The sequence below is a fragment of the Astyanax mexicanus genome, chromosome 18 (assembly GCF_023375975.1).
Source record: "Astyanax mexicanus isolate ESR-SI-001 chromosome 18, AstMex3_surface, whole genome shotgun sequence".
Classification (NCBI taxonomy): domain Eukaryota; kingdom Metazoa; phylum Chordata; class Actinopteri; order Characiformes; family Acestrorhamphidae; genus Astyanax; species Astyanax mexicanus.
Genome location: NC_064425.1, coordinates 2,278,733 through 2,306,460, shown reverse-complemented (window position 1 = coordinate 2,306,460; position 27,728 = coordinate 2,278,733). Strand labels below are relative to the sequence as shown.

At 37.3% G+C, this 27,728-nt stretch overlaps 1 protein-coding gene across 6 annotated transcripts in view; it reads left to right on the top strand.

Moving 5' to 3' along the window:
• arhgef12a (Rho guanine nucleotide exchange factor (GEF) 12a) overlaps positions 1-27,728 on the top strand; it is a 90,095-nt gene that overhangs the window by 26,044 nt on the left and 36,323 nt on the right. For 3 of the 6 annotated variants that reach the window (XM_022675183.2, XM_022675171.2, XM_022675174.2), the window contains exons 4-23: positions 2,103-2,203; positions 4,178-4,231; positions 5,710-5,808; positions 9,477-9,526; positions 10,282-10,339; positions 10,441-10,640; positions 11,975-12,052; positions 15,079-15,189; positions 15,729-15,809; positions 16,894-17,022; positions 17,107-17,205; positions 18,448-18,558; positions 19,322-19,420; positions 20,898-20,940; positions 21,375-21,480; positions 22,717-22,854; positions 24,319-24,351; positions 24,829-24,943; positions 25,053-25,167; positions 26,742-26,960. In XM_022675183.2, coding sequence (XP_022530904.2) covers positions 2,103-2,203; positions 4,178-4,231; positions 5,710-5,808; positions 9,477-9,526; positions 10,282-10,339; positions 10,441-10,640; positions 11,975-12,052; positions 15,079-15,189; positions 15,729-15,809; positions 16,894-17,022; positions 17,107-17,205; positions 18,448-18,558; positions 19,322-19,420; positions 20,898-20,940; positions 21,375-21,480; positions 22,717-22,854; positions 24,319-24,351; positions 24,829-24,943; positions 25,053-25,167; positions 26,742-26,960 — 2,039 coding nt within the window. The remainder of the gene's footprint in view (positions 1-2,102; positions 2,204-4,177; positions 4,232-5,709; positions 5,809-9,476; positions 9,527-10,281; positions 10,340-10,440; positions 10,641-11,974; positions 12,053-15,078; positions 15,190-15,728; positions 15,810-16,893; positions 17,023-17,106; positions 17,206-18,447; positions 18,559-19,321; positions 19,421-20,897; positions 20,941-21,374; positions 21,481-22,716; positions 22,855-24,318; positions 24,352-24,828; positions 24,944-25,052; positions 25,168-26,741; positions 26,961-27,728) is intronic. The other 3 variants (XM_022675186.2, XM_022675180.2, XM_022675190.2) reach the window with 2 other exon arrangements.

The window sequence follows — 27,728 nt, the reverse complement described above, 5'->3', positions numbered from 1 at the left end:
TAATAGTTTTGGTAGCTTAAGGAGCATCTTTCTCTCAGATAAAGTTAATAATGTATCTTTGTTAAAATAAAAAACTTGTCATTCTCAGGGACCGAAAAAGTCTTAAAGTCTTATTTTTCATGTTTAACTGTTATAGTAGGATAGAGTTCAGTTTGTTAAGGCTCTAATTGTTCTATTATTTTATTATTTATTTTATGTGCACACTGCTGCTACCAAAAAAAGCCACTAGATGGCATTACATTTAAATCTTAATTAAATTATTTAAATTTGACCATTAGTGCCTAATGTGGTGTATTACAGATCACTTGTATCACTTTGCATCACTTATATCAAGCCCACCTTTTGAAATAAGATATTGTAAATTTGATGAATCAAACCAATGACTGACCATAGACTAATCTAAAACTGGCATAGGCCTCTGTGCTGTAAAAAAAAGAAAATCGAGAATCGAATCGAATCGTGACCCTAAAATCGGAATTAAAATCGAATCAAGGATTTAAGGAATCGTGACACCCTTAGTAACTACAAACTTTATTTAAAAAACATACAAGAATCCTAGAGTCTCCTGAAAAGAAACAGTCTGTAAATTTGAATATTTCATATAATATATAATTTTTAGTTTAATATAGGTACATCAAACTATTAAAATGTACTGCAAATCTGTCCTCACCAGTAGAAAATACAAATGGAGGGCATTAAAAAATAATCGTGACTAATCGACTAATCAAACAAATAATCGTCAGATTAGTCAACTATAAAAATAGTTATTAGTTGCAGCCCTATTGGATAGTTGACTTGTCTGAAGAACAGCATTCCAGCTGGAGTACATGACAGGCTGTTAGCAAGCACACGTCATACAGTGGCCCTCACAGTGAGCCAGACCCACAAAGGGCCTCTTTTGCAGTGTAGCCCATCTCAGACTGCCCAGAGAACAGAGGGCTCTTACACAACCTGCTGAGCACAGAGAGGGTTAGGACAGACCGTAGGAAATAGGCTCAGGCCCAAGGCGGAGCAAAACTGGCGAGGCAGTGAAGGGTAGGGCTGGGCTGGGCTGGGTTTAGCTGGGAGGGACATTGTGGCAGTCTTCTATTTGCTGTACACTCCTCCTGCCCCTCCTCACTGTGAAGGATCTGTCTTATTCCATCGTTTTTTCATTCATTTTTAAATGTCTAGTTGTGGTTTCTAGAATAAATGAATGCTATATGAGCTGTTTTTTGTAAAAAAAAAAAAAAAAAACAACAACAAACAAAAAAAATGCTCCGGTGTAACGCTGCTTTAGTCCTGTGGAGGAGTGGGCAGGGGAAGAAACAATAGGCTTGTGAATATTCATAACATGCACTGTTATGGACATGGACAAGAAGGACATTTTTACACTAATAACAGTCTTTACAATGTTCATATGTTACTTTACAACATGTGTAATAATGCCCTGCTAAGTGCAGTTCAGCCACTGACCTAGTCTTAAAGTCTCTGTAAAACACCAAATCCACCGGAGATCCTATTTAAACCTATAGTTACTTACACACAGAGGTGGGTAGTCCAGGTCCAGGTCCAAAAAGTAAATATCCACCCGAGGATTTTTACTTTTTACTAGTGTAAACAGAACTGTTCTAAACATACACTTACCTATCTCAATTGTACTTGGCTGGTGTTGTTCCTCCATAGACTAATTCTAACCATTTATTTCTTAGCTCTGAATTACTGGGTAAAGTATATAAACACTGATGTGTTATTCGCACAAATAACACAGGAATGAACTGTATGCTGTTCCTAGCCCTGTTAGCTCCTATTTAATGAGACTGCATCGCTGCCCGGCTTCAGCTTTGCCTGTGGGCGGTCCTGAGCCGAGGTGGGCGGGGCCATGATTACTAATTCACGGGTTGATGTAGACACGGTGCTTTTCCTTATCGACTCAATTTTCTGAATATTTTCTTTTACCTGCTGCTGCAGACATGTGCAGCATCATAAACAACTCAGAGAGACCTACTGTATTTTACAAACAACAAGAAAGAGAGGATTTTAGCAGTTATATATTTATCAGTTGGATAAAAGCTTTTATATTAGCTGACCTCTAAGCTGTTTCCTCTTGTCTCTGTTTGCAGAACCAGTAGCATTCTCAGCAGAGATCATCCCCCTGACAAGAGACCTAAAAGTGACAAGCCTGCCATTCCTCCGGTGCATGACTCTGCTTTTGATACAACAGGTAAAAATATAGGTTATAACTACAGCTATATATATATTTTTTGCTTGTTTTTTGTTGAAAACCATTGATTGAACATGTTCATTCACATACTTACAAATGAAAGTAAGAATAGTAGCTTAAAAATACAGATAGGGGTTCAGAGTGGTCCATCGGGCTAAGCACTGCCGCTACGATTGGGAAATTGTTGCTTCGAATCCTGTTTTTGCAGCTGCCATTAGCTGCTGGAGCCGGAGTGGGTAGATGATGTTCTTTTCCCTCATCACTCTATTTCGATCTGACTTCACATGTAGATTAACATCCAGAGCCTTTTGACTTTAAAAGAAAGTAGTGTTTTATAAGAATTACGGTTTTGTTTACTTAACAAAGTGTCCCTTAATGCGCCTTATAATCCAGTGCTCCTTATAGTACTAAAAAAACGTTATATCCATTGAGGGAGGGATATTTTTACAACATCTTTACTCTAGAATTACACCTGATTGGAAACTAAATCGCTGAAACTAATATTCGTAATTTTTTTGCATCAATTCAAAGAACATTGTCCTTTTTGTTTGTTTGTTTTATAATTTATGTTTCGTTGGCATTCAGATATTGTATTGTTATGTAGTGCATATACACTTTTTGCACATGCTCCTGCACAAGCATGTGCACATGAAAGTGTTTGTGCCTTTGTCTTGTCAGTCTCTTTCCTGGCGTGTGGTTTTTGAGGCTTTGTGCATTGACACACTCACACACACACACAAGCTTGTGCTTACCCAGTTTCTGCAGAGGTACTGGCTCAAACAGTCGTATGATTCAGACTTGCTGACCATAAACTATGCATATGTTCCTGACCATGTTTCTGGCAGTGAACAGACATTATCACAGATGGAGAAACTTTTTCTTTTTTCATCACTACTGGGAAGCAGAAAAGAAAGTTTTGTACACTATGGTGGTTATGATTGGTTTGAATGTGCCAATCTGTATTAAAGGTGTTATTTACATTATGTGTAATTGAATAATGGAAAAAAGCTTCACATGCAGAGCTGTCGTTAACAGATAGTTCTTGAGAAAATGTGGGTGAAAGTGGGGGAAAATGTGGGGGAAGACCAGCTGTTTTTAGAAGCCTATTCATGACTGAGCTGGAGTTTCTAAGTGGAGTTTCCATGAGGGCATTCTGAATGTGTTTTTCTTTCGTTTTTGCTTTGCTTTTAATGGAGCAAAGTCCATTTTTTGTTTTTTTGAAACATGTCTGGTGTTACAATCCCCGTAAAACAAAAATGAAAGAAATAGCTGCTTGAAACAGCATACACCAACTAGGGCTAACATTTTTTGATTTCATGAATGAATGTTATCATACCCTGAAATATGGTGAAATATCACATCAGGGTTCTACTTTTTTTTTTTTTTTTTTTTTTTTTTTTTACTGTTTTTAGCAAAAGAAAAATTCCCACTGTTCTCATTTCCCATTATATAATATCTACTAGAGACAGATTATATCTGTCCAGTATCATTTATTTTACTTTAATCCTGGATATATGGAGATATTTGGAGTGCATTATTAGTATCATTCTGTTAAAACTTGAAAAATTCTTGTATTTTTTTAATATCTCAGTTAGGGGTGTTACATATTTTATCATATGCAGAGATAAAATGAAATTTTCATTTTTTGCAGTAGTGCATGAAATATTTTCTACGTTTTGTCATATCGGCAAAAGTATCGTTACAAACAAAAATACCATTAAATATTGTGATATTATTTTAGAGCCACATCGCCAACCCCTAGTATGTTATACATCCTCCATTGCTAAATCCCAGCATGTCTACTAAAAAACTTTAATTTACAGTTAGTCACTTGTTTCACATTATTATTTAACCTAATTCTAGTTTCATTTTAATTCTTATTTTCCCATTGTCATCTCATTTCCTCATTTGTCTTTGTTTTGTGTTGTGTGTGTGCTTGTGTGTATCTCTGTTTTTTGTTGTGTTGCACCGAAGTGCTGGTACAGAAGAGTGGATGTGCAGTACCTGATGGAACCCCTGAGTCTTGTGGTAAGGTCTTTATGCTTTAGCTGGGCTGGTGTTCCTGTATGTTCTGCAGCTTTTTTTTTTTTCTTTCAATTTTCATCACCTTTTCTCTAGTACCCTGGCCTATTTATCTATTTTGATTTTTACAGTCACCTTGTGTTCACTTTGTACATGTTTTTATTGGCTACTGCTTTGAGCGTGTACTAACAGTAGGCACACTAGTTCTGCCCCCTCCCCACTCCCCCACAGGCCTGCACTCACACTGCGTTTAAACAATCCGTGCCCGATCACCCTTACCTTATTACTCACTGCTCAGTGGGCTTGCCGATATTGTGCCGAATTGAACACCCCCCCCCATCAAAAGCACAATCTGCTTTAACTTACTTAGAAATATGTGCCAAAAGGCATGGTCATCTCACCTCTTCATGCGGGCCAGAGCACAGTTCACTGTACAAGCGATCACACCAGTCAGTCGAGCTGTGCTTTGGGAGGTAACTGTGCCCAGGCACGACATAAATTGCCAAGTGTGAGTACCCCCTGAAGAACTCTTCCAAAATGCCAAACTGCAATGTTTTCTTTTACTGTTTCTCTTTGTCTTCATGAATAGCTCACATAAATGGTGATTTTTGAAAGAAGCCTTCTGTTACTGTTGTTTTCTCAATCAGCTGTTGGCCTGGGTTCTGTTTATTGCAGTAAAGCTTTGTAAGTGTGTTAAAATACAGTATTTTTTGCACTATAAGGTGCACTTAAACTCCTATTATTTTCTCAAAAATCATCAGGGCTCCTTATAATCCGATGCTCCTTATGTATAAATTCTACCAGTCAGGTATTAAGGAGCAGTGAAGCCACTCCACTGAAGTACATAGTTATACAGGAGTTTCAGTTTAGTTCTCCAGCACAGAGACTGGAGCAGTATTAGCATTAGCTGCTAACGGCATTAAGCTCTAGCTCTTCCGTCGTTCAGAGGTAAGTATTAACGGCCTGTAGCCTGCTGCTAATCCCAGCTAGCACTGCTGGAGCAGCATTACCATTAGCTGTTAACTGCGCTAAGCGCTAGCTCTTTCGTTGTTCAGAGGCGAGTATATCAGATGGTAGCCGCTAGCAAATATTGCCCTGGCTTACCGCTACACTCAGAGTAGAGGGTTCCTCAGAGTAGCTCAGTCGGGCGGCATTAGCAGCTAACTGCGGCATGCTACTGCTGCTGCACCCAGCCTTAGTGGAAATCTGGAAATCTAAGCTTACTGTAAATAAACATAAGCACTTTACTCACCCAAATAAACAGTTTTCAGGAGAGACATCTGTGTAGATTAACATCCAGCACTCGTTTAAGGACAGAATATCAAAATCCAGACAAATATTTGGAAACGGGTGAACAGGGATTCTGTTTGAAGTTCAGTATTCAGCCACTTAATGTCTTTTATTACTAACTAATTCACTGCTGCACTGTTTTTCTTTCGCTCTTGTCTTCTCTTCTTCTTTTTCTCATTCTCTCTCATCCTCAGGTCTGGTGCAGAGATGTGTGATAATTCAGAAAGATGAGAACGGCTTTGGGTTAACTGTGAGCGGGGACAACCCTGTGTTTGTGCAGCTTGTTAAAGAGGGTGAGTGGTCTTTCGATTTCTTTATTATTGCTCTATTATCTTGTATTAGGGTTCTGTATTTGTCGTCCCACCCCTCCTCGCTGGTTGTAGGAGTGACCGTGCTTTGCTGTGTGGTGTGGACTGATTGCACTGTACCCTCAGCACTGCAGCAGGCGAGAAGGCAGACAGAACTGGTAGGCAGGATGCTGATGTGGGTTGGCAGCAGGTCGGCACAGGAGCTGATATGTTGTGAGCACTGCCAATTAAAGGAGTCCCGGAGCACAAAGAGAGCAAAAGAGAAGCATTTGAGCTCAGCAAACGACCTCTGGCACGCTGTGATCTGTGAATAAGGCTGGGTATCGAAAATCGATACCAAAAAAATTCACCAATCTAAATGTCCTGTTACTACCAAGTAGGGGTGCGAATCTCTCAGTGTCTGGCGATTCGATTCCGATTTTTGGGGTCACGATTCGATTCAGAAACTATTTTCGATTCTGGAACGATTTTCCATTCAAATGGCCTCTGAATTTTGTTTAAATTCTGTGAGAAGATAAAAAGATGAAAGGACAATTTAAACAAATAGAACATTTATTTAAAACAATAAACTTAGGTTCCTTACTGTATTAAATCTTTTTGAAACATAGTGACAGTGCCACAATAATGAATGAATGAATTCATTTCTAAAAGGAAGACATTGTTAAAACTGGAAAACACTCATCAGTGTAACACAGCCACAAGGTCAAGAGTGGAACGTTAGATAGGCTATAATTATGTAACAAGCAGAGAAGATACTACACTAGATTTTAGCATGCACACCCCTCTGTAGCCTAATAGGGAGGGGCGCGGAGCTTCTTAAGGGTCGCGCGGAGCTTCTTAAGGGTCGCGCGGAGCTCACATACTGTACCACGGAGCTCACATACCATACTCCGGAGCTTTTTCACTGTCGCGTGGAGCTCATCTACCGTCGCGGCGAGCTCACATACCGTTTCGCGGAGCTTTTTAACTGTCGCGTGGAGCTCACATACTGTCGCACAGAGCTCACATACTGTACTATCGAGCTTATATTGTCGCACGGAGCTTTTTAACTGTACTGCGGAGCTCTCCTACTGTCATGCAGAGCTCATACTATCCTGCGGAGCTTTTTAACAATTAAAGAGCTCCGCCGGACAGTAGCTGAGCTCCACAGAACAGTCAAAAAGCTCCGCGGTACAGTAGCTTCACCCAAAAAATAAAAGATTTTTTTGAAAATGAGAATCGATTCTGAATTGTTCAATGTTAGAATCGTGATTGGAGCTAGAATCGTTTTTTAAAAATTATCTAGTTCACCAGACCTAATTCTCAGAATACTATTATTACTGTCCCCTCATAATAATACTGGGAAATGCCAGCTATTTAAAACATGAATCATGATGTTAAATAATTTTTAAGTAATCAACACTATCGTATTTTTCGCATATATAAGACGCACCTAAAATCCTTTAATTTTTCAAAAAAAAAACACCATTAAGCATTATAATTCAGTACACCTTATCTTTGAATTTTACCACTCAGGTTGTAAGGAGCAGTAAAGCCACTCCGCTAAAGTGCAGCGTTATAGTTTAGTTCTCCAGCACTGAGACTCGAGGCTGAAGCAGTATTAGCATTAGCCGGTAACCGCACTGAGTGCTAGCCCTTTTGTCATTCAGAGGTGAGTATTGTCGGCCTGTAGCCTGCTTCTAACCCTGGCTAGCACTGCTGGAGCAGTATAAGCAATATCTGCTAACCACTCTTTACATTAGTTAGCTGCTATTCAGAGGTGAGTATATCGAATTGTAGCATTCCTGTTTACCGTGTTAAAACAAGCTATGTGGGACAAACCGCTAGCTAATATCACCTTGACTTACTGGAACATTCAGGGTCCCTTAGTGTAGCACTGTTGGGCTAGCCTTAGTGGCAATCTGGAAATCTAAGCTTACTGTAAATAAATGGAAGCGCTTTACTCACCCAAATAAACAGTTTTCAGGAGAGAAATCTGTGTAGATTAACATCCAGTGCTCTTTTGACTAAAAATAATGCACTTTATAATCTGGTGCGCCTTATCGTATGAAAAAAATACAGTAATTTAATTTTGCCAATCAAATGCTGATATTTCTTTAAAAAAAAGAACTTTTAAAAACTGAAATGCGTATAGATATATGCTTCGGAAAAATATATTTGTAGTTTAAGCAGTAAAAGTATTGATGTGTTTTTGTTCTTAATGATTTGCCACAATCATGCTCACTAGGGGTGTGACGAGATCTCGTGGCACGAAATCTCGAGAGATTAAAACGTGACGATATTTCTCTTCAAGCTTAAACCTGTCTCGCGCGATAGTAGGTGAGCTCTGCACGACAGTGCTCTTACTGTCCCAAAGATTCACAGCCCTAGTAAATACTGTAAGTAAATCCTACACGTGACTGTTTCATAGACAGCTGTACTAATCCCTTAGCTCTGTACTGTATTTAAACACATGTTCTGTCTCTGTTTCACTTCAAGCATAGTCTTAATATGACTGGTTATGGTTCTGCATAGTTAAATTACAAGAGATTTAGGAGAAAAACTGACTGGTTGTGGTTTGCACTTATTGTTTGCACTATATAAGACCTAGAAAAGTTTTTTTATTTTTTATTCTTATTTCTATTTCTTATAGAATCAATGTGTGAGAGAAACCAGTCTGTTAAGTTTGCGATATGTAATTTTGTCAAATAAAAATCTAGTTTTCAAGCCATTTTTTTATTTTTGACGTTTTCTTTAAAATTTTATTTTTAAATCGTCTCGTTCTCGTGAACCCAGTATCGTGTCTCGTCTCGTCTCGTCTCGTCTCGTTATAATAGTGTCTCGTCACACCCCTAATGCTCACTGTTTGTTCCAACAAGATCCAGAAAGATGGAGTCTCACATGGTGACAGTATAAGAATGAGAGAATTAATAATATCGGATGTTAAATAAAAAAAATGTTGTGGGAGAATAATCATTGCTTTTTTGTATTTTTTGGTTGCAAATTTAGAAAATGTTTTTTAAAAAGTACTGTTTAGGTATCGGTATTGAACATTTTTAAGCGATATCCAGCCCTATATGTGACACCCTGTTTTTTTACACGTTTTTTTTTTTCACACCATTCAATACATAGACTTTTTATCCTTTTATGTAACACATTAAGCACAGCATCGATTGTTGTCCCAGCCTCTCTGGTGCTGCTTTAGGGAGGGCTCTGTGTGGGGAAGGGCTCGGTGGTGGGTAGGGGGGTTGGGTTCGTGTGCTGTGTTTTATTTCCTGTTATGATACAGGTGCTGATCCACAGGCATCAGCATGATTTGTGTTTGACAAAGTGTGGTGTTTCTGAAGTGGCGAAGGGCAGGAATTACTGTGTGTATGTGTGTGTCTCTTTAATAACACACTCCTAATGCTTCTCCCTGTAATGTTGTTCTCAGTGTTATCCCATAATCAGCGGTCTTCACAGGGTGGAGCTTTCAGCCGCTCCTGCTTTTAATAACCCCTCTGTGGGAATCCAATAGAATACGGTGCTCCTTTCCATCTCTGTACTTTTAAATACAGGGCCTTGCTGGCATTTCATGAAACTAATGTGATGATGAAATATGAATATGTGGCACTTTCTTATGTGTGTGTGTGTGTGTGTGTGTGTGTGTGTGTGTGTTTTTCCACTGACTGTAGATGGCGCTGCGATGCGTGCTGGAGTTCAGACTGGAGACAGGATCATTAAGGTAGTAATATAATCATGTACAGCTCTGGAACGAAAAATAAGAGAGCACTTAAAAATGATGAGTTTCTTTGATTTTACCAAATTGAAAACCTCTGAATTATAATCAAGAGGAAGATGGATGATCACAAACCATCAAACCACCAAACTGAACTGCTTGAATTTTTGCACCAGGAGTAAAGCAGCATAAAGTTATCCAAAATCAGTGTGTAAGACTGGTGGAGGAGAACATGATGCCAAGATGCATGAAAAAAACTGTGATTAAAAAACACCCAGGGTTATTCCACCAAATATTGATTTCTGAACTTTTAAAACTTTTTTCTTTGTATTCATTATTTTTTTAAGCAAATAAATGCTCTAAATGACAATATTTTTATTTGGAGTTTGAGAGAAATGTTCGTAGTTTATAGAATTAAAAAAACAATGTTCATTTTACTCAAAAATAACCCTATAAATAGCAAAATCAGAGAAACTGATTCAGAAACTGAAGTAGTTCTCTTAATGTTTTCCAGAGCTGTGTAACTGAAGTGTAAATGAACACTATTATATTTTTATATATATATATATATATATATATATATATATATATATATATATATATGGCTCTGAATTGCATCTCTTCAATGAATTGCATCTGTTACAGCTGCCACCTGCTGGCTACATCAGTACATAACATCACACTCTAAAGTTTTTAGTGTCTTTGGATTGTTTATTTTGTATATTTTGAAGCTATTTAGATATATTTTCCTCTACTTATAGGTTAATGGAACCCTGGTGACTCATTCAAACCACGTTGAAGTGGTGAAATTAATCAAATGTGAGTTATTTTTTTACTTTTTTAAACTTTATACACTTCTTGCATTAGTAAACCAACAGATCCAGCTAAATTCACTGAACCATGTTCTTTAATTCCTATAGCGGGCTCGTATGTAGCCCTCACAGTGTTGGGCCGGCCTCCCGGGTTACCCCAGATCCCTCTTTCTGAGGTTAACTTGAATTTAGGGCCCCTGGAAGATCATGGAGCCCCAGCAGTCACATCCCTTCACTCTCCAAGGCAGAGCCGGAGCAGCCGGGAGTACAACGCTGCAAAACGGGCATCCTCACCCCTAACAACATGGGTAGGAACCCATCTTATACTTATTAATCTAGTCTAATTGTTGAAATCTTTATTTCCTTTGAAAAAGGGCTGCATGGGGGGATGGGGAAAAAAAAAAATGTTGAGCATAGAAAGTGTTGTTTTTCACTGTCAAATAATTGTAACTGCTTTTGATTTTGCTCTAAAATAAAGGAAGAAAAAAAAAAGAAAAAGGGCTGCATGATGTGTGCAAAATATCTAATTGCGATTTTTCCACAGAATATTGCAATTATGATTTAAATTGTGATTCATTTTAATTCATTAAACCCTAAACCTGTATTACTGGTTAACATGTCTATGAAATATAATTGTAAACTTGTTTCCACATATAATATTCCCAGGGTTTTCAGATTAAATGATTAAATTCAGTTGTCAGTTTTATTTTTCAGTTTTAAGGAACAAAAAAAAACAAAAAAAACAATCGTATCCATTTAAATCGTGATTTCAATTAAAAAACAACTACTTTCAAGGCTATGTTGGCAATACCAGGCTGAAGTCACTCTTTTGCGTTAATGTCATTTTTTTAAAGTCAGATTTAATTTGTAGGTCTTTCTAAATAATTACAGATTATCGGCATATCGTACAGTATATAGGCATGATTGCAGATTCATTTAATTCTGGGCAATCCAAACACATCCAAAATGTCCCTTATGGTTTTTAAATATGTTTTATTATTATTAAAACAATTATTATCAAAATACTTAAATTAAAATTTGAAAGCTTTCTATAAAATCAAATTTTAGACAGAAATAACTTGGAACTTGGTACTAACTTGGTACTAAAAATACATCAAATAAATTTACAATGCTGCTGAGTTGCCACAGTGTAATGGAAGAACACGGTGTACTGTGGCAACAGTATAAATATTTTTTTTACTTTAATCCTGAATATTTGGAGATATTTGGAGTGCATTATTATTATTAGTATCATGATATTCTGGATCATTAACGTCTGATATAAATCTGATAAAATTCTTGTATTTTTAAAAAATATTAGTTAGGGGTGTGCCATATCATATCCTATGCAATAATAAAATTAAATTTTTACTTGTTTTCAATATAAAATTTGCCAAGAGTATCGTTATCATGATATTGTTTTAGGGCCATATCGCCCAGCCCTGCTGTAAAGATAGCCAAATCTGATCTTAGCAAAAAATCTGAATTGATTAATGAGTATTGATTAGTGAGTGTAGCCTATTTTTCTTTTCTTTTTCTTCTCTAATTATCACTCCTTCACCTCTCACACCTGCTCCTCCCTCTTGCCTTTGGTGCTTTTGCTTTTGGCCCAACCCTGAGAATGCTATTGTGGGTGTTTCAGGAGGAGAACAACGTCGTACACAACCTGAAAGCAGACGTCCTGCAGAGGATGCTGGCCAAAGAGCGCCTGGAGCTACAGGTGAGAGGCTTTTAACATTAGAATTAAGCTTTTACTTTTACATTGCTTTTTTATTGAGTTACTCAGCATAAGTTTGTGTGTTTTCTGCGCTCTGTCAAAGAGTTGCATGTGACCACGCAGCACGTATTATTAGCGCTACAGGTAAGAATGAAGCTTTTCCTGTTGTGGGCTAACTGCTAGCTACAGTATTTCAGAACAGAGGCATGCTGTGTATCTCTAAATGTGTTTTAATGAAGGACTACAATAACATGTTATTGACATGCACACTGAATGGAGACTGTGCTCACACGGCTGCTGTGATAGTTTTCTAGTCAGTTTCTAGTCCCTGGTCAAATTATGTGGTGTTAGTGCTCTGAAATGAAACTGAAATTAAGCAAAATAAGGTCTAATTCTATACAGAGGGACAGCACAGTTTATGACACATTTTGTTTATAACATTTTATTTACAACTAAACTTTTTTCTTTTATTTCTTTCTTTTTTTTAAGTTAAATTCAGTTTAAAAAATGAGAAAAAAATTTTGTTGATAAAATATGAATATTTATTTGGGCTGTACAATGGACAATTTCAACATGGTTATCACAAAGTTGGGTATGCGCATTAGCCACAGTGCAGGATGTGCAGTCTTATTTAAGCCAAATTAAATGGAGCAGCACAGAGTTTATTTCCTGCCCATATTCTCATTTTCTGACATCTACCAGAGGCATATCAGGTGGATTGATATATGTTTGAGTAAAATGAACATTTTTGTTTTATTCTATAAACTACAGACAACATTTCTCCCAAATTCCAAATAAAAATATTCTCATTTAGAGCATTTATTTACAGAAAATGAGAAATGACTGAAATAACAAAAAAAAGGTTCAGAGCTTTCAGACCTCAAATAATACAAAGAAACAAGTTTATACTCATAGTTTCAAGTTTTAAGAGTTCAGAAATCAATATTTGGTGGAATAACATCATCATGCATCTTGGCATCATGTTCTCCTCCACCAGTCTTACACACTGCTTTTGGATAACTTTATGCTGCTTTACTCCTGGTGCAAAAATTCAAGCAGTTCAGTTTGGTGGTTTGATGGCTTGTGATCATCCATCTTCCTCTTGATTATATTCCAGAGGTTTTCAATTTGGTAAAATCAAAGAAACTCATCATTTTGAATTAGTCTCTTATTTTTTTCCAGTGCTGTATATACACATACATACAAAGCTTTAGTTGGTGGCTTAAACTTAAAACCAGGACATGTCCAAATGTTAAAGCAAATTTTAACCATGTGAGATGCACTCTTCTTCATCTGGTTTGTACAGATTGTTTCTTTGAGTAGATAGGCGTTTTTAGGTCAGTCACCCCTTGAAATACTGGATTTTTCTCATTTAGCAGCAGGCGTTTTTGCTACTGCTTCCCTCAAGCATGAAATAATGCAACAATTTCTGGTATTTTGTTATTTATTTGCTGATACTGACACCTGTATATACCGTATTTTATGGACCGTAAGGCACACCGTATTTTAAAGCACACTATCGATGAACGTCTATTTTCTGGTCTATTTTCAGACACAAGGCACACCGAATTATAAGGTGTGTTTTAAGTAAACGAAACTGTAATTCTCTAAAATACATTTTCTTTTAAAATCAACGAGTGCTGGATGTTAATCTACACAGATTTCTCTCCAGAAAACTCTCCTGTTTATTTGGGTGAGTAATGCGCTCCCGTTTATTTACAGTAAGCTTAGATTTCCTATATTTTAGCTCAGTTAGCAGCAGCTCTAGTAAGTGCTACTCGACAGCTTTACACTGAGGAACCCTGAGTGTTCCAGTAAGCCAGGGCGATAAACGCGCAGAATACAGACCAATAATACTCACCTCTAAACGACGAAAGAGCTAGTGCAACACGGTTAGCAGCTAATGCTAAAACTGCTCCAGTCTTGGTGCTGGAGAACTAAACTGAAACTCCTGTATAACTCTGTACTTCAGTGAAGTGACTTTACTGCTCTTTAAGATAGATTTTGGGGAAAATTAAAGGATTTTATTTGCGCCTTATAGTGCAAAAATACTGTAGATGCCAGTACCAGTACTGCGTAATGACATTGGTACAATATGGATATTGCAGTAGTATATTGTACTTTATAAACTTTTCGCAGATGAAGATGCATATTTATGAAATATGAAAACAACTAACATTTGAATACATGTGAAGTCTATGGAACAGAACCTAGTATTGTGTTTTTTATGACTTTGACTAGCTAAAAACACTGCAATTTCTTCTGGGATATGTTCATGGGTCCTTCTACATTAATTGTGGATGTGATTTTTGCCAGAGTGACTGTTACTATTGTAGAAATGGGTAGAAACTTAGGCTATGTTCACATTATCAGGCTGAAGTGAATCAAGTGAAGTGAACATGCCAACTCCGATGTGGTCCTAAATCTGATGCGTATCCAATCCACGGACATTCGACCTAAATGTGAACTGTCAAATCATGCAGAATTAATGTGTCTTTTAGCTTTTTTGCATTAGCATTAGCGCTACGTGCTTCTCTCCCGTACCCACACTCTATCTCTATCTGCAAAAAACAGCAAAAGCAAACCGCCTGTCCTTTTTTCACCTCCTGGACCTGAACATGAACTTCAGAGCAGCTGTTTACTCTCCACTCCAGCAAAAGATGCTCCACATATGAGCTGCTAACTCATCCATTTCCCTTTATAAAGCTACGAGTCTCTCCTCTCTCTAATATGAGGGTTTTTGTTGTTGGTGAAGAAGGAGACGTTTATACAGGTATCAATGTGCAGCATGTGAGACAGTGTTTCAGGAACAGATTCGTTCACATTACACACAGATACAGATCACTTACATTTACAGTGAATGTGAACCGCCAGGATAGACAAATCCGATTTGAGCAATGTCTTAATGTAATGTGAACGTAGCCTTAAAGTAGCTAAGTGCATTCATTAGAAAGGGTCTCTATAAGCTTTTGGACAGAGAGTTTATTTCTTCCTATAACTCCTTTATTGCTCCTCTGGTGTTTCTATAGGAGATGAAGGAGGAATACAGCAGGAACCCCACAACTAAACTACTGAGGGACATCCAGGAAGCCAAAAAACAAATCCCACTTCTGCAGGACCAGCTCAGCAGAGCCACTAAGGTGATGCATTTCCCACAATTCCTTCAAGATCACATATTGTGTTTAAAAAAAAAACGCTTTTCTGCTTTACTTTGTTTGCATATTTGTCACACTGAATGGTTTCAGATCCTCAAACAGAGTATAGTAAAAATTATTTTTAACTTTTCAGGTCTAAACAAATGCAGTATAACATTCAGTGTAGCACATTAGTTGGCCTGAATTGCTTCAGGAGGTTTCATTGTATAATATTCATTTGGTAGAACATCTATAAATATTTCACATATTTTTACTTTGGACATGGCTTAAAAAACACTTATTTGATTTAGGGAAAAGTTTTTTAATGGTCACTGTTTGAGTAATTGCAGTACGTAAATGCTAATATAAGTGCTTTGCATTTAATAACTTTACAACTATTTATGCCATCAGAATAAACTTTAAATAAAAAAAGATCTACACTACATGCAGAATCCACATTACTGCCTGCACATATAGATATACACAGGCAGTATATATGTATATATAGATATTGTCTGTATATTGATTATAAGTTTGTTTTACAGGATGGTCTGCATTTAGGGGACAGTGAGGATGGTGGTGTGTTTGATGTTGACCAGGCCAATACTGATGGTTTCTGGAACTCTGTAAGTCAATGGCACAATGTGCTGGTTGTAATTGTTAAAATCATCATTCATTTACTGTATTTTTCGCACTATAAGGCATACAGGATTATGAGGCACATTTTATGGGACACTAGTAACTAGTAGTAGAAACAGGGGTGTCACCATGTTTTTTTTTTTTTTTTTACATTTATCAGGTCTGTAAAACTTAAGCTAAGTTAAGTAAATAAAACTGTAATTCTTAAAAAAAAAATCAGACAAGTAAGACAAGCCAAACAAGCACTGGATGTAAATTTTACACAGATTTCTTGTGAAAACTGCTCAGATTTTCAGATTTCCAGCAGAAAATGCCACCCGACAGTGCTAGACTGAGGAAACCGGAGTGATTTTATAAAGCCAGGATGATTTTAGCTAGCGGTTTGTCTTGCGTAGCTTGTTTTAACACTGTAAACATGCAGACTACAGTCTGATATATATTCACCTCTAAACGGCAAAAGAGCTAGCTCTCAGCGTGGTTAGTGGCTAATGCTAATGCTGCTCGAGCAGTACTAGCCCTGTTATCAGCAGACTACAATCCGATAATACTCACCTCTGGGTGGAAAAGGAGCTAGCGCTTGGCGTGATTAGCAGCTAATGCTAATACTACTGGACAACTAAACTGAAACTCCTGTATAACTCTGTACTTCAGTGTTCAGAGTGTCTTTACTGCTCCTTAATACCTGAATGATAGAATTCATACATAAGGAGCACCGGATTATAAGGAGCTCTGACGATGTTTGGGAAAATTAAAGTATTTTAAGTGCGCCTTATAGAGTGAAAAATACGGTAATTAAATCATGTACTGTAGAAGTCCCTTCATTTATTATTTTCCAATTCCAGCTCTGCAGGTTTTGGTTTTCCCTCACTGTAACTCACTTTATCCACTGCATGAACTTCAATCCATAAGTTGTTAGCTAGTTACTGAGTTGAATCAGGTGTTTTAGATCACATAAAACAAAAAAAACTAAATGAAACATAAAACTGAGAATAAGATTTACTGCTTTAGCTTGGTTTTATAAAAAGTGTAATTTCTGCTGATTTGCTCATGCACTGTTTTGTTGATTCACAGGTCTTAAAAAGCTACCATCCGGCCTCTCCAGAAAGTTTATGTCGAAGAGATTCGAGCAGTCCAAAGAGCACGCCCCGCGACAGCCTCAACTCCTGCCCTTCCCCCGAGACAGAGGACACCTCTGACCTGGTCAGACAGTACAGTTCCCTCAAACTCTATAATACAGAACGTTCCATTATCTCTGGCATACTTATAACTCTGTCCCCTTCACAGGACTCCCACCTCCAACACACTGCAGGGACCCCCTCCTATCGCCTGAACTCTCAAATTATTGGAGCTGAGGACGAATACTTTGACTCAGAACAGGAGCAGGTAAGATTCTTCTACTGCAAGGCGCACCTAAAATCCTTTAATTTTCCTAAAAATCATATTAAGGAGCAGTAAAGTCACTTTGCTGAAGTACAATGTTGTTATAAAGGAATTTAAGTTTAGTTCTCCAGCACCGAGACTGGGGCAGTATTAGCAGTAGCCGCTAACCACGCTAAGTACTAGCTCTTTCACCTTTCAGAGGTGAGTATAGTATATATATCAGACTGTAGTCTGCATGTTTACCATGTTAAAACAAACCTATGTGGGACAAACCGCTAGCTAATATCACCCTGACTTACCGAAACACTCAGGATTCCTCAGTGTAGCGCTATCCAACGGTTAATGCTACTGCTGCTGCACCCATCCTTAGTGGAAATCTGTAAATCTAAGCTTACTGTAAATAAACGGAAGCGCGTTACTCGCCCAAATAAACAGTTTTCAGGAGAGAAATCTGTGTAGATTAACATCCAGTGCTTCTTTGAATTTAAAATAATTTTGTGTACTTAACTTTGTTTAGCTTTATTAGAAGAGAAACAAGGCGACACCCCTGTTCAGAGACTGGAGCAGTATTAGCATTAGCCGCTAACTGTGCTAAGAGTTAGCTCTTTCGCCCTTTAGAGGTGACTATTATCTAACTCTAGCTAGCACTGCTGGAGCAGTATTAGCATTAGCCGCTAACAGCGCTAAGTGCTAGCTCCTTCGCCATTCAGAGGCTAGTATATCGGATTGTAGTCTGCACGTTTACCATGATAAAACAAGCTACATGGGAAAAACTGCTGGCTAAAATCGCCCTGGCTTAGAGGAACTCTAAGTGTAGTGTTGTCGGATGGCATTATCTGGAAATCTAAGCTTACTTTAAATAAACAAAAGCACCAAAATAAACAATTTTTTAGAAGAGAAACATCCCCTGTTCCTTACTAGTGTTGCCTAATGCGCCTTGTGTATAAAAAAAAATAGACCAGAAAATAGATGTTCATTGATGGTGCGCCTTATAATATAGCCTAATAAAAATATGATACTTTACTTAATAAATTCCAAGGAAAAGTATTAATTTAAGCTATTTGCTGAAGTAACAGTATTGCTTATTTAAAAAATGAAAAGTCTGTCAAAGTGCCAATTATGGATGAATACTTAATTATGTATTAGCATAACATCTTCCATATCGGTGTGCCTCGTTTAATTCACAGTTGTAATTTTCTGTTGATTTTAATCTCGATTTTTATGTTGTTTAATCTCTGCTTTCAGGTGAATGGTCAGTGTAGCTGCTTTCAGAGTATAGAGCTCCTCAAATCGAGGCCCGCTCACCTAGCGACCTTCCTACACCATGTGGTCTCTCAGTTTGACCCTGCTCCTGTGGTAAGAACTGCATACTCTTTATTACTCTTACTTTAAAGGGTTAACAGGTTTAAAAATGCCAGTGCCAAAAACTACACAGTAGTGCTGGGTGATATGGGAAAAATCATATATCACGATATGGAATTTTTTATATCACGATAACGATATATACTATGATATACTACATTTGAGTATGTTTTACTGCAGCAATATATATGTATCAAATGAAAACAGATGAGGTAGATGCAGTAGCTAATTTTTTCAGAAGAACAATGCGTCTCCATTGTTCAGCTCTCATGAGTTTAATAACGTAAAGCATGTCGTAAACCAGTGTGTCCATCAAATAACGTAAAGCAGCTTCACGTCTCAAAACCACATTATGAAGCTTTTTTGTGAAGATTACTTTATTATCACTCATATAAACCCAGTTTATGCAAAGTGACCACGCCAATACATTTCATCGTAGCCTACTTTATATATTTGCATGAATAAATTATGAAATTACTGTAGAAACGATAGGGACGATAGAAGGTAAGTAGCACGATAGACACTTTTCTATCATCCCCACGATATTTATCGTCATATCGCACAGCACTACTACACAGGCTGCATTAAGAAAGATGTTACACACACAGACTGCTGCATTTCATGCCCTGCTAGTTTAATTTGTTGTTAACTGCATTGGCATTTAGCTTTAATTAAATTAAATCTGTACAGGAACAAAAGAGAAAATACAGCCTTTTGTTTTCACTCATTTCTCATTGAAACTCTTTTTTTCCCCCAGCTTTGTTATCTTTATGCCGACCTCTACAAGCAAACCAATCCCAAAGAAACCCGGCGCATCTTTTTGGACTTCCTCATGTTTTTCATTGACCGAGGGGCTGTGAGTAATACTTTCTGCTTATGAATGTTCTTGTATTTTCACAGTCTGTATACCATACACCTGTTTTGCCTTGTGATTGTGTGTAAATTGTTGTGTCTTATTTGATTCTAATTGATAGTTTAAGTTAAAAAAGCTTTTATCCTCATTCTCCCTATCAGAGAGTTGCAGGTTCTAACCTAGATGATGGCATAGCCTTTGATTGTATGGAATTAGAGGAAGAATATTTGGCTTTGCTCTATCAGGGTGGGTAGGATGGCCCTCCCTCTTCTCTCGTTTTTCAGAATGGTAGTAGTTGATGGTGTTCTCGCTGATGTAATGATAACTTTTTATGAAGGGGTGAAGATGCATTAGAGCTCAGATCGGGCTCAAAAAAGTCCAGTTCTGCCCAAGCCACCCGACTGTTCAGATTGATGTTAATTAACATTGCAACACTGAAGAAGCATAGACCTATTACTTAAGAAAAATGTTTATTAAGAACAGATCTCCAAAAGATTAAAACACAAGTAGTACGAACAATGATCCACAGGCCTAAATGCATCAGTAAATTAGGGGTCCGGATGGCTTTTCCCTAATCTAATATAATTTAACATGATTTAATAATATAAAATACTTTCTAAACTAAATATAAAGTAATTTGAAAACTGTTTTTATTTTATTTTTACTTTACTTTTTAATTTGTGTTGGTCTATCAAATAAAACCCCAATAAAATACATTTAGGTGAAATACATTTTGAGAGTACCATAAAAAAAATCCATCCCTCCCTCCCATTTATTCATCCATCCATCCCTCTCATTCTATTTATTAATCTATCCATCCCTCTCATTCTATTAATTCATCTATCCATCCCTCTTATTCTATTCATTCATCCATCCATCCCTCTCATTCTATTAATTCATCTATCCATCCCTCTTATTCTATTCATTCATCCATCCATCCCTCTCATTCTATTTATTCATCTATCTATCCCTCTCATTCCATCCATCCATCCATCTTGTTTCATTCATTCATCCATCCCTCCCCTCCTTCCAATTCATCCATCCATCGTCCCTCCCTCCCACTGATCTATCCCTCCCTCCTGCTCATCCACCTATCTCTCCCTCCCATTTATCAGTCCATTCATCCCTCCCTCACGCTCATCCATCCATCCTTCCCTCCCTCCCATTCGTACATCCATCCATCCCTCCCTACCATTTATTTATTCATCCCTTTCTCCCATTCATCCGTCCCTCCCTCCCTCCCTCCCTCCCTCCCTCCCACTCTCATCTATTCATCCCTCCCTTTCTCCTGATATCCATACATCCCTCAAACCTGTCCTCCCATCTATCCACCCCTCACATTCCATCCATCCATCCCTCTGATTCCATTCATTCCTCCATCCTACTGATCACATTTATCCCATTTCATGCAAAATGTATATTATGTATTTAATGTAAACTCTTTCTCCTGTTAATCTGGTAATTATTTCTCGTTTAACAGAACTTAAGAGTAGCTGTGCCTGAATCCATCTCCTCTGAATTGGGTAAGTGTGTGTTCAGACTATAAATCTCATTTAAATTGGTCCTGAGAAATAATGAACAATGTAAATTGAGGTTGTAATTAGTTGTTTTGGAGTTGTGTTCTGTTTATTTGCTGTGTTCGAGTGTTTCTTGTTGGTGAGAGATTGCTCCCTGCCCTGCAGCTTTTCCTGCTGTGCATTTGAAAGTTTGTATGTTTGTGTATTTAAATGAACTGCAGCCTAAATAATCGTTTCTCAGCCCTCAGTGGAGCAGTTGTAATTGTAATTGCTATGTGTAAACCTACGTGCTTACGTGCTCAGAGTGCTCTATGTATTCCACATAAGTTAGATGCATTAAACATGTGCTGGCAAAAGAGAAATTAAATTCTGTGTGTATATTAGTAATATATGAACTCTACGTATGTGTCTCTCTCTGTGTGTTTGTGTGCTTTCTGTAGAACGGCGGAGGCCAGAGTTAATTCCTGAGGACTTGCATCGACAGTTTATCCAGACAACGCAGGACACAGTTCTTCCTGAAGTCCAGAGGATTCTAGAGGACTTCAGGTGAGACACCTGACATTACCAGCAGTTTACAGGGTTAAAATGTCTTAAATTAAAATCTGGGTATTTAGGGTCTTAAATTACTGTAAATTTTCTGTAGGTATTAAATTTTCAGTCGGTGCATTTAATGCCGGTTTGAAAACACAGCGGCCTATCATAAACATCTAATCTAACCTAAACATACTAACTTTAGCTAGCTGAAGCAGGCTAGCTAAGGTTAGCAGAAAGCTAGCTAACATTAGCGCTGAGTTAGATAATATACTAATGTTAGTGGCAAGCTAAATAATGTTAGCAGCAAGCTAACATACTAACTTTAGCTAGCTAATGCAAGCTAGCTAACGTTACCAGGATAGAACTAAGGTTAGCGGAAAGCTTGCTAACATTATCTGAGAGTTAACTAACATTTTATCTTTAGTGGCGAGCTAGCTAACATGCTAACTTTAGCTAGCTAAAGTGAGCTAGCTAACGTTACCAGTGATAAAATTAAGGTTAGCGGGAAGCTAGCTAATATTAGCGGCGAGTTAGCTGACATACTAAAGTTAGCAGCAAGCTAACATACTAACTTTAGCTAGTTTAAATGAGCTAGCTAATGTTACCGGGGATAGAACTGAGCTTAGCGGAGAGCTAGCTAACATTATGCACTTTATCAACTGGTGTTCACTGTCTATTGTTCAACTGCACTACCTCCATTCTACATTACACACACACTAAAGACTGTATTTTTACAGTGTACATTCTATTTTATATTTGATTGTATTTAAATGTATGTTTATCTTTATATTTTAACTTTGTGTATTCAGTTTGTAACTTTGTGTATTATACCTGCTGCTGGATGTCTAGAATTTCCCCTTGGGGATCAATAAAGTATTCATCCATCCATCCAAGTTACCGGGGAGAGAACTCAAAGAATTATGACTACATTTTTATATTACCATAGTTTAATGTGTAGTTTCAATGTTTTATGGCCGAATTCTTCATAACAAGCATAAAAAAAGATTGCTAGTAGTTTGTCTCAGTAGCTAGGTACCTAGCTAACTTTCCCGTTCCATTTTAAATGGTGCAAACAGATGGCAGGGGCTGCAGCATTTAAGGCGGAATGGAAAAATAAAGTAAAACAAAAGCTAATCAAAGCTAATTTCAGCTCCTCGTCACAGAGGAATTAAGGAATGGACACTAATAATTAATTTTCTAATTTTTAGTGATGAAACTCCTGTAAATGTTGTGTGTGTGGTCATGCAGGCAGAAGCGCAGTATGGGGCTGACCCTGGCTGATGGAGAACTGGCTCAGCTGGACATGGAGCAGATTAGAGACAGTCCTGCCATGGAGAGGGAAAGATCCAGCGCCGAGAACATCGTCTCCAAGATAGACGACATCCTGTAAGAGTTACTTAAACTGCTATACATAAAAACAGCCTTTCAGTGTGTGAAAGACAACGTGATATTACAATAAGGACAGTATTATGCATATTATATATGTATATATTTCAATTTCCATAAACAAAAACATTATTTAAAGGTATCTCTGCAATTAAAGTGTTTTTGCTTATCACTTTAGAACATTTGCAGGTAAAAATATAAACACAGTATAACAAAAAGTTAAGATCTTTTTGCAGAAAAAAGTTTGGTTCCAGAATCATTTCCATCACCACATACCATCAAACATACACAGATCTATAAAGATATATGTTAGCTTTCGTTTCTCATTACCAGGTCACATTTTGAAAAAGTAAAATATATTACCTCAATACTAATTTTGTCCAGTGCTCTAAAATGCTGTTCGCTGCTGAAGACGCACATTAAAGTACAGTCCTAATAAACCAAATTTAAACAAACAAAACAATTTAATGAAAGCCATAGAATAGTAATGAGCTTTTAGACTGGATTAAAAATGTAATAGAGTGGGTGCCAATTAAATCTGAGGTGGCAACTCATTTCACAGCATTTTAGTAAGATATATAAGATATTTTAAAATAAGATATAAAAACAAATAAGATTAAAATCAAGCATTTGCTGGAAATCAAAAAAATCATAGATTTAATGAATGCAGCTACAGATGAATAAATAAAACTAAGGACAAAAAGGAGTAAAAAATAATAAGCATTATAAAAAACAATAACAGAAGAAATAGGTTCATGATGTTTTGCTTTAGAGAGTCCTGTTTTATATTTAGTAATTCTCTACAAGGACTGGACAAGCTGTGTGTATGGAATTGCACATCCGTGTCAGCAAAAGGTGCAACTTATTTTAAATTTGGATATATGGTGTATTTATCCAGGGTTCGTTTGGTCATGAAAAATCTGGAAAGTCTTCCAAAACGTATCCAGGTCTGAAAATAGCTTAAAACCCCAGAAGTTTGGAAAAGTCATGGAAATTAAAAAATAAAACATATCTTTGCATTAACATAGCTAGCTCTCTGTGTGTGCTATTCAGACTGGAGTTTTAGCTTTAACTATAACTGTAAATTCACACAGTGAGAAAAATGCTGATTTAATGCTGTCTGGCTTTGTTTAGACACATGCATGATAGCAGATGCATGCAAAATATGCATAAATGATATTCAGCTAGGAAAACGTCACATTTCAAAGTGTTTTCGATTAATTTTCTGTGAGACGTAGGCCTACTATAACCAGTTTTGACATGGATTTTTAGTTTTTGTGTGTCTTGCCATGTCTATGGTCATTAACATTGGCTGAGAAGGCATGAAAAAGTCATAAATGATTTCATGATTCCAAATTTTGATTATCATGCAATCATCTTGAAATATACTGATTATACCGTGATACATAATACAGATTAATGAAAACTGCTCTTAATTTGTTTTATCTCTGTGTTCTGCAACAGGTTAACATCGCTGGCTGCAGAAGAAGATAAATGGTAAGAGAAAAATTCAATTCCTTTAAACATAAAAGAGCTAAGCAGACAGCTGAAGTCAGATGTGATGATTCTTAAGAGTTAGCAAAAGCACAACTTGCTGAACAGCTCGGCGAGAGCCCCAGTCTTCATGCATCTCTGCCTCCTCATTTAGAACAATCTAGGCAAACATATTTGAGATGCCATCTGGCTGCACCATAGTCCATATGATTTATGAATGTACAGGACACATGCAGGGCAAGAGAGGAGAGCAGGGAGCGAGATTGTGACATATGGCAGAAGGCACAGTAAGATGGGAGTGCTGTGGAACAGAAGGAGGTGGCCACATGGAGTCTGCAGTGCTCAACAGGCTCGAACATGAGAATACCTTAAATGAGCATGCCTCAGATTCTCCAGCTGGATTCTTATTTGGGTTGTGTACTAAAAGGAAAATAGAAATGAGGATGTGATCTAAAAAAGGGCTCCTTTAAATCCTTTTAGCACCACAATACAGTATGTGATCTTAAGCTACATGAAGCTGCTGGGAGTGAGGAGCAAAGAACAGCGCAACCTGGAGTCCAAACGTGTGCGCATCAACTTCCTGCCCAAGATAAAGGTATGGCGTTTTCGGGGTTTCCTTTTCTTCTTTCTCCCTGTAACTGATTTTGATTTCGTTTTCGATTTTACGATGATCACCTACCTTAAGCATCAAACTTTCCTCTCAGAAAACTGTACAGAAGAGCAGCAACCCAGAGAAGGAGGGGGAGGAGAAGGTGAAGAAGCCACGTTTCAACATCCTGGGACCTTCACGCTGGCCCAGCCGTGTTGATGCGCCATCTGGTAAACATGACAGCACTCATTCTCAAAAAAATGACAAAAAAAATTATCATTTAAACACTAAGAACTGAAGTAAGCTTATTGTACATTAGACATTAGAACCGGTATTCATTTCTCACACACCACCATACCACTAGAGGCACTGCAGAGCGCTGAAGAAGCACACTAGCAGAGCTCATTAGCTAACGCTAACAAGTTAGCATAACAAGCTTACACACTGAAGTAGTGAATGCCTGAAGAAACATGAGAACAGAACTCCTGAAGCTTCTGCTGCTGCACCTTGCAATATAAGTAACTATAGCCCTGTTTAAATATATTAGTACTGTTACTTAACATATAATAATAATAATGCACACTGAACTGAAAGTATTTGTTAACTGGAGACCCAAGGATCGGATCATCGCTGGTTCGAATAGATGGCGCTTTTTCCCCTCATCACTCATCAGGGTGATGTGGATCAGCACAAGGCTGCATCTGTGAGCTGATGTATCAGAACCGAGTCGCTGCGCTTTCCTCCGAGCGTTGATGCTACTCGGCAAATACTGCATCAGTAGCAGCTCAAAAAAAGAGGCGGAGTCTGACTTCACATGTATCAGAGGAGGCCTGTGCTAGTCTTCACCCTCCTGGTGTTAGGGGGGTATCACTAGTGATAGGAGGAGTCCTAAAGAGTGGGTGGGTTAATTGCCTGTGTAAATTGGGGAGAAAATGGGATAAAATTTAAAATAAATACATTTAAAAAAAGAATATGACTCCCTAAAGAAGATAAACATGTACAGTAAAGATAGTTACTTCAACAAAAGCAGGATATTTTTTATACTCTTGATTTTAGAGAGGAAATTAATGTCCCAATACTTTTCTCTCCATATATTGTATTAAAATAAGTTTGTTCTTAATAAGTTTGTGATGTAAGAAAAACTGACTTCTCATCAGACATTTTTTACAGTTCGTTTAAAGGACAACCCTAACCTATAAAGAATTTAAAGGAATTAACCCTTTCAGACTCATGTAATTTCTTCATTTTGAAATGTTTGCAAATAACTTATTTGAAAGTTGTTGTCCATCAGAACAGACCGTGAACCAGCCAATGAACAAAACCACTGAAAAACAGTAATACTATAGGGAGCCATTGAGGCAAAGTAACAGCTGTTTTTAGTAAATTATATAATATGATTTAAAACACTTTTTTTATTCATGTTTTTTATTGTTCAGGGATGGTTTATGGAATACAAAAGGTTAATACGAAATATAAAATATTACACACAGGCTTCCAATGCAATGGAAATTAAAATTAACTGTTTAATATTTTAGCCAATTGGATTTATTTGCAATATAGTAGAATATAGTCAAGTCAAGTAGTTTCATTTTTTATTATTTGCAATATAGTAGAATATAAGAGTCTTCTTTTCTGTGCAATACAGAGAGAAACACCATTCTTTTATATATTTTTTCCATCACTGGAGATAATTTAGGGCTGAAATGGTTAAGTTCCTTTGATATATGCTAAAATAAATTCAGAATAAATCCTTTTATATTGTGTAAATCTTTTTGGTGTCTCTGTCCTTGTGTGTGTGTGTAAGAAGCTGGTCGCTCTGTGGATGGAAATAAGCAGAGGCCGCAGAAGCAGCTGTCCCAGCCGGTGATGGGGACGTGTGATCCAGCAGAGGGCGGGCGTTTGCGGGGGAGTCAGTCCAGCGAGGGATCAGACCTCGTCCAGAATCCTGCTTGCAGTTCTGCATCTCCCTGCAGCACCATCTACAGCCCAGCCTCAGACACTGCCTTCAGAGACCCAGATCATGGTAAATACTTCAGTCTATAAATCAGTTTATCTGATTTTGCTATTTATAGGTTTATGTTTGAATAAAATGAACATTGTTGTTTTATTCTATAAACTACAGACAACATTTCTCCCAAATTCCAAATAATTTTTTTTGTCATTTAGGGCATTTATTTACAGAAAATGAGAAATGGCTGAAATAACAAAAAAGATGCAGAGCTTTCAGACCTCAAATAAAGCAAAGAACAAAAACACAAGTTCATATTTATATTCAGGTTTTAACAGTTCAGAAATCAATATTTGGTGGAATAACCCTGTTTTTTAATCACAGTTTTTATTTCATGCATCTTGGCATCATGTTCTCCTCCACCAGTCTTACACACTGCCTTTGGATAACTTTATGCTGCTTTACTCCTGGTGCAAAAATTCAAGCAGTTCAGTTTGGTGGTTTGATGGTTTGTGATCATCCATCTTCCTCTTGATTATATTCCAGAGGTTTTCAATTTGGTAAAATGAAAGAAACTCATCATTTTTAAGTGCTCTCTTATTTTCTTCCAGAGCTGTATATGTAGAAAAATCGCACAAATGAATAAATAGATTTAATAAAATGATTTTAATGCACAACTAACAGAAGGAAAACAATTAATCAGTCAGTACGATAATAAAACAAATGCATATATTAATTCATTTAATTGAATAAAAAGGTACATATATATATACTTTTTTTATTTATTTATTTGTATATTTTTAAATCAATCAATCAATCCTCTGCTAAATCCAGTTCTACTAC